This window comes from Pelodiscus sinensis, chromosome 7 (assembly GCF_049634645.1).
Source record: "Pelodiscus sinensis isolate JC-2024 chromosome 7, ASM4963464v1, whole genome shotgun sequence".
NCBI lineage: Eukaryota > Metazoa > Chordata > Testudines > Trionychidae > Pelodiscus > Pelodiscus sinensis.
This window is the reverse complement of record NC_134717.1, coordinates 50,519,944-50,533,624: the sequence shown is the minus strand read 5'-3', so window position 1 is coordinate 50,533,624 and position 13,681 is coordinate 50,519,944. Positions and strand designations below refer to the sequence as shown.

Genomic DNA, 13,681 nt, shown 5'->3' with positions numbered 1-13,681 from the left:
TGAGATTAAAAAGTTGCAACAGAGAAAAGAATAGGATTTGTGAAGATAGATTAGTTAGACATGACCTCTAGACTGAGCTGTCCTGGCCACAGGACAAACTGGGACAACTGGCCCAGGTCCTGCAGTTTTGGTTGACCCTGCATCGACTACCCCAACCATCCCTGCATCCGGGGGGACTGCAGGAGCCTGTCACAGCAGCAGCAGGGGTCACCCTCCTGCACTTACCAAGTGGGTGACGGGAATTGGAGAGGCTCGACAGCCTCCTCTGTTTCGCCCCACCATGCCACCCTCCTGGCCTGCTGTGCTTGGCTTCTCTGTGATGGTAGGAAGCAGAGTGCCCAGCCCAGGGAACTCTGCTTCCTGCCACCATGGAGAAGTGGGGCACAGCAGCCCAGGAAAGGGTGGCTCAGTAGGACGGAACAGGCTGCTGGGACGCTCTAGCTCCTACCACCTGCATGCTGAGTGCAAGGGTTGACCCCTGTTGCCGTCACCATGCCAGGTCCCCGTAATCCCTTGCCTCGTGTTGTTCGGGGGATGGAGCAAGGGAGTGGTGGGGGGGGGAGAGTAGGGGCAGGGCTCGGGAAAGGGTGGAGTGGAGCAGGGCTGCGAGGGTGGTATTGCACCAGGCCCCATGCTTGAGGCACTTGTGGGGGAGGTGGGGAGGCAGGGGTGCTCCTGGGCTCGCACCTTCCTCAGGCCTGCCTCTGTTATGCAAAGTTACTAAATGGTGATTGTATTAAAGTTCAGAAGATCCTAAAAGTGAAGAACTTGTAGCACATTTTTAATTAAGCTTCAATCCCAATATCACTAATATCAGTTAAAAGATTTCTACTGGATTTCAGTGATGTTATAATGGGCTTTAAATTCAGACCCTATCCTGCAAACAATAATTACTGGGGAAGGTTCCATCAAAATTATTGAGTGTTTGCAGAATCAGCCCACATCTAGCTATTAATTTAAATACAAAAGAAAAAAATCATGAATTAAAATTGAAGACAAGGCAGCAGAATCTCTTTGGATTTATTTAAAATTAACATCATACACATAATGAACGGTAATAGAATATATGGAACAAAATATCAAAGAAAGGATATCTACTTTAGTAATCATATTACATTATATATTACACATATATGCACACTTTTTTTAAATGAAAACTTTACAGAAAAAAATTTAAAATAAGAGAACATATGCTAATAAGCTTACCAGAGATCACCCTTATTCCACAAAGACTCTGGCAGATGATCAGTACTTCAAGCCTCACAGTTTTTATACGTTTCTGGTTTGATTAAATCCATTCTTCTTGCATTTCCTCTCGTCTTAGTTCCTTCTTACCACCCCCCTTTTCCATATTCCAATATATAAATTTTTTTGCATTAAAATTAGTCTTGTCAAAATCAGACTTCTTGTTTTTTTAGAGTCTTTTAATGCTAAAGTTGAATTGATCTTCTGGTGACATCTTGAGATGGACAAAAAAAAAGCACTAGTAATTTCTATTTTCCGTTTGGTATTTGTTTTTTAATGTATGCTTTCATAAGATTCCCCTTTCCTTGAATGAAATCAAGCTCTTGGGATTTTGACATTAGTCTATTTTAGTAAAATGATTGTGATCTAATATTTGGACTTCATTCAAAGACTAAAAAGAGGAAATTTAAATAAATAATTTTGGTAATGAGAAAATATAGGAAGACATTTTTCTCAAGGGGAATGATCTACAAAGCAAGTTTATTAGGACAATATTTTAGTTCCTTCAAAATATAATTAAATATTTTTTATAACAAGAAATTTTGGTGGCCCAAAAAGACATTTTTCCTCTCAATTACATTCACGTATATGGTTTTCTTCATTTTAAGTTTGGCTCTTCAAACATCTTGTGTGTCCCACAAATAGCAATTAATCAATTCTCCTTTTCCAACAACAAAACAAACTATTGTTTCAGTCCCCATAAATGGTTTATAACATAGTAAACAGTGGAATAAATAATCTAAGAGGGTATGTCTACACTACCCCGCTAGTTCGAACTAGCGGGGTAATGTATGCATACCGAACTTGCTAATGAAGCCCGGGATTTGAATTTCCCGGGCTTCATTAGCATAAAGCCGGCGCCGCCATTTTTAAAAGCCGGCTAGTGCGAACCCCGCGCCGCGCGGCTACACGCGGCACGGGCTAGATAGTTCGGAATGGCTACGTAGTTCGAACTATCTAGCCCGTGCCGCGTGTAGCCGCGCGGCACGGGGTTCGCACTAGTCGGCTTTTAAAAATGGTGGCGCCGGCTTTATGCTAATGAAGCCCAGGAAATTCATATCCCGGGCTTCATTAACAAGTTCGATATGCATACATTACCCCGCTAGTTCGAACTAGCGGGATAGTGTAGACATACCCAGAGAGATTTATATATTCCCAGAATGCTTCAGATGATAGGAGCTTATCCTTCCACACCATACAACCTAACAAACAGTCCAGAGACTCCCTTCTTACCCCCCTTTTTTTTTTTCAATAAAGTTGCTATATTAATAATCTGAGGCAATTTTAGGATCATAGAGGCCATGCTCCAAATAATGTGTTTGAGTCCTTCTTCCACCAAACTCCTACTTTCAATTCATATCAGTGACAAATAGGCCCAGATTAAAACTATATGGGGCTAAAATTCACCAAAACAAGATTGCTCCAAACATTTTAATATAATACTCAGAAATTCATAGCAATGTAAATATACAAAGATGCCTACGCATATTTATCATTGTAGAAGATTGACCTAGCATTGCTCTGGTTCTTAACTCAATTATTTTTGTTGGTTTTTGGAAAAATAAAATGAAAATGTACATGCTTAATTTAAATCATTGCTCTGGGGAGAGAGGACTGCCTCATCCCACTCTCATCACAGTAGCATGGGTCCAGATGACCTCTCCACAGCCACTGCAGCTCTAGCAGGCAAAGACAGAAGAGGAGTACATGTCCCCCAGGTGGAGTAGGTCCAGGTTCATCTTTCCCCTGAGTTCTCCAGCACACTACTGTCTTAGTCCCCATATCTGGCCCCTTGCTGTTTCCTGCGGTCATTATACAAAATAACTGTCCCCGATTTCCATCCCATGACCACATGGTGGCAACAGGAGACATTATAAGCAGAGTCCTCTCTTTCTGTTTTATGAGAAGTAACCCCATTCCAAGCACATACTCCTTTTCTAACACAACCAAACCTTTGATTTGCTTTAAGTCATGATAAGAAGAAGCTGTATATCACAGTTGGTGGTTATAGCTCTTAGGGCTCATCTAGACTACAGGGAACGGTTGAAAGAAGATATGCAAATTCTGCTGCAAAGAGCTTTCAAAAGTGAAAGTAATTAAGACACGACCTTTTCAACGAACCCTCCCCCTTTGTGGAAAACCACGTAAACCTCCTTTTTTGAGGACGTTCAATCGGAAGAAGATATGCAAATTCCCGCAAAATGTGCATATTTTCTTTCGACCATTCCCTGTAGTCTAGATGAGCCTTACTGTGTAGGAGGAGTTCTTGAACAGACATACACACATTCACAAACTCTCAAATATATAATAAATATGCATGTACATAAACATGTTTAAGTTTTATATTAACCTGTTTTCATCTATCAAGTTTAGGCCTCTTTGGGTTCCATTCTTCACTTCGCTATCACTTCACTTCTCACACATTCCTTAGTCTGTACACATTTTCTATTTCATTTTTATAAGTTTCTAGTTTGATTAAATCCATGCTTTTTTCATTCCCAGTTGGTCCTTTTTACCATTCCCTTTTTCCATATTCAGACTTTCCCTGCATCCCTTCTCAGTGTTGTTTAACCCATCATACCCTCTAGTTTGCAGCTTCTCTTTCCTTCTTTTCTTTTATCTGTGCTCTTTCTCTCTTTCTTCCCTTCTCTCTCCCCCCACTTCCACATCAACCTCTCTTAAAATTCCACTGTGAGTGTCATGGTTCAAGGCAATTGTACCTTCATGTCCCAGCTTCTCAATTATGATTCCTCTTGGGCAAAGAAACAGGTCTATTCCTAATGACTGAGGGATTTTTAGGCTGCACAGTTCCCTGCCTACATTCTGTGATCCTCAGAAAGTCAGAAAATTAAGCGGGCCTCTCAGAGACTACAAACAGCATAATTGCCCAGTTAGAAAGTTACCACACAAGTCTACCTAAGGAAGAACATTTATTCTTAAGATAAAAGGTTTACAGAGGAAATATATTAAAAAGAAAAGAACATATGTTAACAGGCTTACCAGAGATCAGCCTAATTCCACAAAGACTGGCAGATAGTAGTTTTCTGTGTTACAAGTTTATAGGAGCTGTTAGCTCAGAACAAGCACACCCATGAGTCCTTCCTTCATATTGTTTGGTCTGTACTTGTTCCCAGAATCTCAATATCAATCAGCAGACAAAGGTCCCTTTCTTAGGACAAAGCTTCTTCTGTCTGAGTTCTTGCATATGTGTATACATGACCCCCTACAGACAGGGGAGTTGAAGAGGGAGTTGAGCAGAGGGAGTGACTGATGGTGATGAAGACCCGAAGCGCTTGTGCCAGTACTTGTCCTGTCTCCTCCACCTGTGACTGTATCCAGACAGAGAACCTGATCATGGATGCCTCTACCCAGGTCCTGGTGTGGTATTGCAGTATTTTTGGCTTGCAATTCCCACTGAGTGATCTCCAGGCTGGGGGAGACAACCGTTGTGAAAGGTGCCTGCTGGTGGAATCTCTCAGGCAGCAGGTGGGAGAGCTACAGGAGGAGGTGGCCAGGCTGAGGAGCATTCGAGGCCATGAGGAATTCCTGGACAGTATTCCTGTGGAGTCCACTGAGGTCACTGTCCTAGGATGTGGGACTGTTGACCAGCCAATTATGAAGGAGGCGGTGGTGCAGGGTGAGCACTGGCAGCTGGTTACTTCCGGCAGCAGGCAGTGTTCCACCCCTGCTCCTAACCCTCCCACTGTGTTGTTACATAACCGTTACACTTTACTTTCTGCAGGAGACAAGGAGTTACCCCCCACAGTGGAGGAGACCAGGCCTTACACCACCAAGATTGAGCCGTCTCCTGCCACCACTGCGAGGAAGAAACGTAGGGTAGTGGTGGTTGGAGACTCTCTTCTGAGGGGAACGGAGGCACCCATCTGTCGCCCTGACAGTTCATCTCGAGAGGTATGCTGTCTGCCAGGGACCCGTATCCGAGATGTTACGGAGGCATTGTCAAGGATTATCCGGCCCTCTGACTACTACCCCATGCTACTCATCCACGTGGGCACAAATGATACTGCCAGGTGTGACACTGAGTGGATCAAGTGTGACTACAGGGCTTTGGGAGTACGGGTGAAGGAGTTTGGCACGCAGGTGGTATTCTTTTCGATCCTTCCTGTCAAAGGTAGGGGCCCGGGCAGAGAGAGGTGCATCCTGGAGGTGAATGCCTGGCTGCGAAGATGGTGTTGCCAGGAGGGATTCGGCTTCCTTGATCACGGGGTGCTCTTCCAGGAAGGACTGCTTGGCGGAGATGGAGTTCACCTTTCCAGGAGCGGGAAGGCCTTGTTTGGACACAGACTGGCTAACCTTGTGAGGAGGGCTTTAAACTAGGTTCGACGGGGACAGGTGAGCAAAGCCCACAGGTAAGTGCTGAATGTGCGGGACTGGGAGATGGGTTGGAAATGAGGGGGACTACGGCCTATAATGGCAAGGAGAAAGGAGGGTCAGGGCACAACAGGGAGGCAAGATCAAATCAGTATCTTAGATGCCTATATACATATGCAAGAAGTATGGGTAATAAGCAGGAAGAACTGGAATTGCTAACCAATAAATACAACTATGATATCATTGGTATTACAGAAACCTGGTGGGATGGGACGCACGATTGGAATGTTGGTATGGAAGGGTACGGCTTGCTCAGGAAGGACAGACAGGGAAAAAAGGGAGGAGGGGTTGCCTTGTATATTAAAAATGTACACACTTGGACTGAAGTGGAGATGAACGTAGGAGATAGCTGTGTAGAGAGTCTCTGGGTTAAGCTAAAAGGGGTAAAAAACGAGGGTGATATCATGCTAGGAGTCTACTACAGGCCACCTAGTCAGGTGGAAGAGGTGGATGAGGCCTTTTTTAAACAATTAACAAAACTATCCAAAGCCCAAGATTTGGTGGTGATGGGGGACTTCAACTATCCAGCCATATGTTGGGAAACTAACACAGCGGGGCACAGGCTATCCAATAAGTTTCTGGACTGCATTGGAGACAACTTTCTGTTTCAGAAAGTTGAAAAAGCTACCAGAGGAGAAGCTGTTCTGGATTTGGTTTTAACAAATAGGGAGGAACTAGTTGAGAACTTGAAAGTGGAAGACACTATAGGGGACAGTGATCATGAAATAATAGAGTTCATGATCTTAAGGAAAGGTAGAAGGGAGACCAGCACAATGGAGGTAATGGATTTCAGGAAGGCAGATTTTGATAAGCTCAGAGAACTTGTAGGTAAGGTCCCATGGGAAGCAAGACTGAAGGGAAAAACAACTGAGGAGAGTTGGAAGTATTTCAAAGGGACATTGTTAAGGGCCCAAAAGCAAACAATTCCGCTGTGTAGGAAAGATAGAAAATATGGCAAAAGACCAGCTTGGCTTAACAAGGAGATCTTGCATGATCTCAAAATAAAAAAGGATTCATATAAAAAATGGAAACTAGGACAAATAACAAAGGATGAATATAGGCGAGCAACACAGGAATGCAGGGGCAAGATTAGAAAGGCAAAGGCACAAAATGAGATCAAACTAGCTACAGGCATAAAGGGAAACAAGAAGACCTTTTATAAATACAATAAAAGCAAGAGCAAGACCAAGGACAGGGTAGGCCCACTGCTTAGTGAGGAGGGAGAAGCAGTAACAGGAAACTTGGAAATGGCAGAGATGCTCAATGACTTCTTTGTTTCGGTCTTCACCGAGAAGTCTGGAGGTGTGCCTAACGTAGTGAATACAAGCAGAGAGAGGGTAAGTTTAGAAGATAGGATACACAAAGAACAAGTTAAAAATCACTTAGGAAAGTTAGATGTCAGCAAGTCACCAGGTCCTGATGAAATGCATCCCAGGATACTCAAGGAGCTGATAGAGGAGGTATCTGAGCCTTAAGCTATGACTTTTGAAAAATCATGGCAGACAGGGGAGATTCCAGAAGACTGGAAAAGGGCAAATATTGTGCCCATCTATAAAAAGGGGGATAAGAACAACCCAGGAAACTACAGACCGGTCAGTTTAACGGCTGTCCCAGGGAAGATAATGGAGCAGGTAATTAAGGAAATCATATGCAAACACTTGGAAGGTAATAAAGTGATAGGGAATAGCCAGCATGGGTTTGTGAAGAGCAAGTCATGCCAAACTAATCTGATAGCTTTCTTTGATAGGATAACGAGCCTTGTGGATAAGGGAGAAGCGGTGGATGTCATATACCTAGATTTTAGTAAGGCATTTGATATGGTCTCGCATGATATTCTTATTGATAAACTAGGCAAATATAACTTAGATAGGGCCACGATAAGGTGGTGCATAATTGGTTGGATAACCGTAGTCAGAGAGTTGTTGTTAACGGTTCTAAATCCTGCTGGAAAGGGATAACAAGTGGAGTTCCTCAAGGGTCTGTTTTGGGACCCGTACTGTTCAATATCTTCATCAATGATGTAGATATTGGGATAGAGAGTACGCTTATTAAGTTTGCAGATGATACCAAACTGGGTGGGGTTGCAACTTCTTTGGAGGATAGGGACATAATTCAAAATGACCTTAGCAAGTTAGAGAAATGGTCAGAGGTAAACAGGATGAGGTTTAATAAAGAGAAATGCAAAGTGCTCCACTTAGGAAGGAACAATCAGTTCCATACATACAAGATGGGAAGCGACTGTCTAGGAAGGAGCATGGCGGAAAGGGGTCATAGCGGACCACAAGTTGAATATGAGTCAACAGTGTGATGCTGTTGCAAAAAAAGCAAATATGATTCTAGGTTGTATCAACAGGTGTGTTGTAAGCAAAACACTTGAAGTCATTCTGCCGCTCTACTCCGCACTAGTTAGGCCTCAGCTGGAGTACTGTGTCCAGTTCTGGGCGCCACATTTCAAGAAAGATGTGGAGAAATTGGAAAGGGTACAGAGAAGAGCGACAAGAATGATTAAAGGTTTAGAGAACATTACCTATGAAGCCAGGCTTCATGAACTGGGCTTGTTTAGTTTGGAAAAAAGAAGATTAAGGGGGGACATGATAGCAGTTTTCAAATATCTAAAAGGGTGTCACAAGGAGGAAGGAGAAAATTTGTTCCTCTTGGTTTCTGAGGACAGGACAAGGAGTAATGGGCTTAAAGTGCAGCAGGGGAGGTTTAGATTGGACATTAGGAAAAAATTCCTAACTGTCAGGGTTGTCAAATATTGGAATAAATTGCCAAGGGAGGAAGTGGAATCTCCCTCTCTGGAGATATTTAAGAACAGGTTAGATAGACATCTGTCAGGGATGGTGTAGACGGAGCTTGGTCCTGCCTTGAGGGCGGGGGGCTGGACTCGATGACCTCTTGAGGTCCCTTCCAGTCCTATTATTCTATGATTCTATGATTTCCTAGGAAACCCATCAATACTGATTTGTCCCATAAATTCACTCTTATCTGGCACATTTCAAATAGTCCTTTGAATATCATAATACTTCCCTGGGTTTATTGGGTCCCCCCCTACTTCTTTAGAAGTTGCAAAGAATTCCGCAATGACATACAAACTTTGCATTTTCAATACAATGGACTCTAGACCTACTTAAAACTTATTACAGTAATATTTTTCCAAGATATTGGGGAAATTGCCATATCTGTCAAAATGAGGAGCTGTCAGCAGGAGTTACTGATACCCTGGGGAAGTGTTATATCCCAGAGGAGGGCAAAGAAGTTATTGATTTTTCCCCCTCTTACCCACTTCTGTGCCCATAGATGAACTTCCTCCCTCCCATGAGGAAAGGGGGGAGCTAAACTTTCTCCACAAAGGGGAGAGGAACTCTTAGCCTCATGTCGCCTCCCCAGCCAACCTTCATAGGAAGCCCTTGAGGACCCCTCTGCTTCTTCTCCCAAACAAAGAAGTTGTGAGGCTCTGCCTTTTTCTTCCTTCCCACCAGAAGAAGAGCAGGAGAAGCCCAGGGGATATTTGCTATCTACAGGGTAGTTTCTCTGCCTCTCCTTCTCATCCAAGGGAGCACGAGGGCTTGGTCACAAGTGATCTCTTGTCAGCCTTTTCACTCTGCCATGCAGATAAGCAAAGTACAGAGAGAAATAGAAGAACCTGCAAGGGGCAGCAAGAGCAGTTTGCAGGCAGCAAGAAATGCTGCTCAGCATTGACCCCTATTGGCCAGTGGAACAAACTACTCCAAAATTAAAACATTCCATCATCAGCTCTGAGCTCCTGCCGCTTGAGTCCTAGTTTGGCAGATGGGCTTTAAAAAAAAAAAAATCAGTAAATTGTTTCCATCCTACTGAATCAGATTGTTTATTTCGGTGTCACAAAATTAGGGATAAAAAGCCATCCCCACTTCTTTCTTTGTGTGTTGACTCTATTTCCTGATTATGGAGAGCTGTCCTTGATAACTTTAGCAAATATAGTCTCCTGTTTCCTTGCAGAATATTATAATTAATCCCTTCAGGGCATAGAAAAGTAAGGCTTAATATATGCCAACTTTTGCACAGAAATGATTCAACACTATATAAACAGTTGCTTTAGTGTTCTCCCCAACTCACAAAGAAACCGTCACTTTGACAATCTGCTTTTGGTAAGGTTGCCAATTTTGGTTGGCCATATTCCTAGAGGTTTCATCACATGACATTAATCTTTAATTAAAGATTAATCTTTAATTCCTGGGGACTCCAGGACAATCCTGGAGGGTTGGCAACTTTAGCTTTTGGGTTAGAGGTATAAATGACAATGAACTGAATGACTTAAAGCAAAATAGAAAGGCTCGGCTCTGCCAACACTGTACGTTTTCTATTTAAAAATTGATTAGTTCATTTCAGAAGAAGGTAAAAGGGAGGGGAGGGGGTCGGAAGACACTCTATAATAAGAGACAGTGTATTGTTATGAAAACTCCCAAAGCCATAATATAGAATTTACCTTAAAACAAACATTTACATATTTAACACATTACTGAACTCTATTTATATTCAAAATGATTGATTCTCTGTGAAATATTGATTTGAAAACAGAAACTGAGTAAAGCGTTCATTATTGTTCAGAGCATGAGGTAGAGTTTTTGCAGCTTTTCCTTATTGTTTATAGTGCTTTAACTCCTCCTTGATAAAAATTAACTGTAAAATCCTTCTTATACGGACAAATCAGATCAGAACATAGCTAAATAATATTTAAATTTGAAATTACTCAAAGAAAAAATTACTCCTGGTATTTATACCTTATGTCATTTGTTTCATATGTTAAAGGATTTATTATGAAGAATATACATCAAACTAAGAAATGAAATTTTCTTTAAAAATAAAACACTAGAAACTTTTGTTCTGGGTACTTATTTTATAGTTATATTCCAAACTGAGTATTACAAAAGGGACAGAAAGTTTCACATTAAACTCTTGCCAATTATCAGTGTAACTTTACTTTTACTTTCAGAATAAAAATAACTGTTTGAAATCCTATGCAATTCACTTCATTGAAATTATAAATTAAACACATCTGCTTCCTTTCCAATATTGTTTTAGTTACTAATTACCTGAATTTAAAATAAACAGAATTGGTGATAATATATGCTATTTTATTACATAAAGATTAAAAAGGATGTTGTCAGATATTCAAGAGAGGTTATTATAGTATTACTGACATTTAATACCTATATAAATTATAGATAATTCTTTATAAACACAGAGTTCAAAAGTTGTATCAGACTTTTTAATCAATTAATCTTCCCGGACCCATCTTTCCTCCAGTAATTCAGTAGTCAGTTTAATATAGGCACTTTGTTGTACCAACTGTACAGTTATTTTAAAAATGGTCAAACATTTTTATAATGGATTTTTATATAATTATATATAGATATAGACTATGATCACAAGAATTCTATCATTAACTGCTTAATTTCAGGGAATGGGATACTTTCTTATTAGAAGAATGTAAAGTATATGCCAGTGAAATAACTCTTGCATCAATTTCCCAAAATCAAAAGCCCTTTAGTTTTGAACAAATCAAAGAGTTTCAGATACTCTTGTAGTTACTATTTTTATGGCTTGGCTCAAAAGCTTGCTTTAATCTCTTTATTTAGGGAGAAACTGCAAGCATGCCAACTTCAGCAAATGTTAATACAGGTCATGCGTTCCAAGAAGTATACAATGGACAAGTACTGGTCCATTTTAACAAAAGGAAATTTCAGAATAAGAAGGTGATGGAGGACTCCGAGAGTGATAAATCCTACTTTTAGCTCTGTAATAAACCGCAGGCATTAGTTAATACTTTGTTTTATTGAGCTTTTATATTTTTGTAGTCTTCCTACATTACCCATATTTTAATGGGCAGTGTGGCACTGTAAGCCTGGACATTTATTCTTATTCTCCCCACACTAGTATAAAGCCTTCATACCCACCAAATCCAGAAACCATAACACTCTGAGCACAATCAAATCAGCAAAACTACTGGAACCTGGAAAGATGACAAACCAATACATGAAGTCCTGAACATTTTATACAAATATAATCTTAATGCACAGGCTATGTACCAAAGACTTTACAGTGTATCTAACCAAACTCTGATGAGTTCCTTCTTAAAACCCTTTAAACCAATGAGGTGGATTCTCAAATCATTCCTGAACAATTGAATCATTCTGCTCTTCGGGCCTCAAAAATATGTCTTTCTGCATCTTTTACCTTATTTTCTAAAAACCAAAGATTTTCTGATTGGCATAGACATCTTGGATAGGTGACATTACTTAGCGTACTTGAATCCAAATCGGAGAGCCCAATCATTTTACTGAGATGCGCGTGAGGGACACCACCAGATAAGTTTCCCTCTTGTTAAAGACTCTGTAATCCCAGGTTAAAGGAGTGAAAGTGATTCCTTACCCAGGTAGGGAGCCTGAAAAACATGCAGGGAACTCTTGGGGAGCGCACAGAGAGTCCGAGTGACTGTAAAATGAGTGGGAACTCCTAGCCCAAGAAGGGAGTCTCAGGGCTCATACATTCAACCAACCTGCCACCGGAGATGGAGCCAGGTGCCTATTCCACTATAAAGCCCCACGCTACAAAGACCTGTCCAGGACTTCAGCGCCCTGCATCGACGGCCATGCAGAGCCACCACCTGCCCTCCGAGGCGCTGCAGGGGGAGCGGGGAGGAGAAAAAGAGACATTACCAGAGTTTTGTTCCCGTTCTTGCTGAGGGGCCCTCGGAAAACTCCCTTGATGTTGCGAAAGTGCCCATTGCTGAGGTGCGCGGAGCTGATGACAATGTAGTAACACTCCATGGGGCAGCTGCCGCCTCCACTGCGGCCGCTTCCATGCAACGCGGCGCCGGCAGCTCAGGCAGCCCCCGGGCGGACGCGCGCGGGCGGGCGGAGAGCCGGTGATGCGGCGAGGGGAGCCTGGCCGGGGCGCGCGCCGCCTCCGGCTCCTGGCGGCAGTGAATGAAGCCAGCCGCCCAGCTCCGCCGCCTGGCCGAGCTCACCCCCCGTGGCGGGCGGGGCGGGCGGGAATCGCGGGCGCCCGGAGGCGCGGTCCCGAGGCGGTGTCAGGGCAGCGCGGGCTGGGGGAGGCGGCGGCGGCGCGGCGGCATCTCCCTGGCTTCGCTGGAGGAGTGTGAGCGGCCGCCTCTGCCAGGCAGAGCGCTGTTATAGCGCGCCGCGTTGCCGGTCCATTGCACTGAGCCAATGGCAGGGAGCCACTCGGCTGAGCCCGGGCGCTGTCAGAGGAGTGCGGCTGTCACACGCCGGCCGGCTCCCCCCGCGGGGCCGGCCAGCGTCTCAGCCCCTTCGCCTAGCCAGCCGCGGCACGGGCAGCCGCCGCGCAGCGAACGCAGAAGGAGCAGAGGGGAGCGGGCTGGGGCAGCGGACGCAGAAGAGGCGCCCCCCTGCACTCCCGGTCCTTGCTGGCTGGTGGAGGGGGACCCTTCGCTTCAACTGCAGCGAATCCCCGTCCTAGCGGCCCGTGTCCGCAGGCTGCCCGGGCTCTGAGCCAGGGGGCAGGGGCGCTGTCTGGCTTTAGCCCCTGGTCAACCTGGGATTTGCTGCGCGGGGCAGCGCCGGGACTGGGGGCCCCGCCCTCCCGCACCGCCACTCTAGGGGTCCACTCTAGCGGCCCCTTCCACTGGCTGCCACCGTGCTAAGGGGCAGGGCAGGGCTCCCCCAGCGATCGGGGCAGAACGCCCGGCGCTGGGGGCGGGGGCGTGCCGGGGGCTGCTTTCTCCCCGCTAGCTCCTCTGAACGTGGCTCTTCCTGAGGATAGGCGGGACTTGTTAGCGGGCACTTAAAGGGATCAATACCAGCCAGCGGGAAGCCGGGGGACCACCCCTTCAATGGCTGTATTGTATTATAGCTTGATTTCCCTCTAGCTCAGGGCCGCCCTAATTGGCTGATACAAATTGCAGACGGATGGCGGTGCCGGGTAGAGGGCAAATGTCACTCTGGGTTCTGCTGGCCCCTCCAGGGGCTGGAATTGGTATACATCCCAGGACGCTTCAAGTCACAGTCAGGGCATCACT

At 44.3% G+C, this 13,681-nt stretch overlaps 1 protein-coding gene across 1 annotated transcript in view; it reads right to left on the bottom strand.

Annotated features, from left to right (window-relative positions):
* The window catches only part of ZNF804A (zinc finger protein 804A), a 265,769-nt gene extending 252,365 nt beyond the window's left edge, over positions 1-13,404 (bottom strand). The window contains exon 1 of the mRNA XM_006121707.4: positions 12,339-13,404. Coding sequence (XP_006121769.2) covers positions 12,339-12,449 — 111 coding nt within the window. The 5' untranslated portion in view covers positions 12,450-13,404. The remainder of the gene's footprint in view (positions 1-12,338) is intronic.
* Positions 13,405-13,681: the final 277 nt, after the last annotated feature.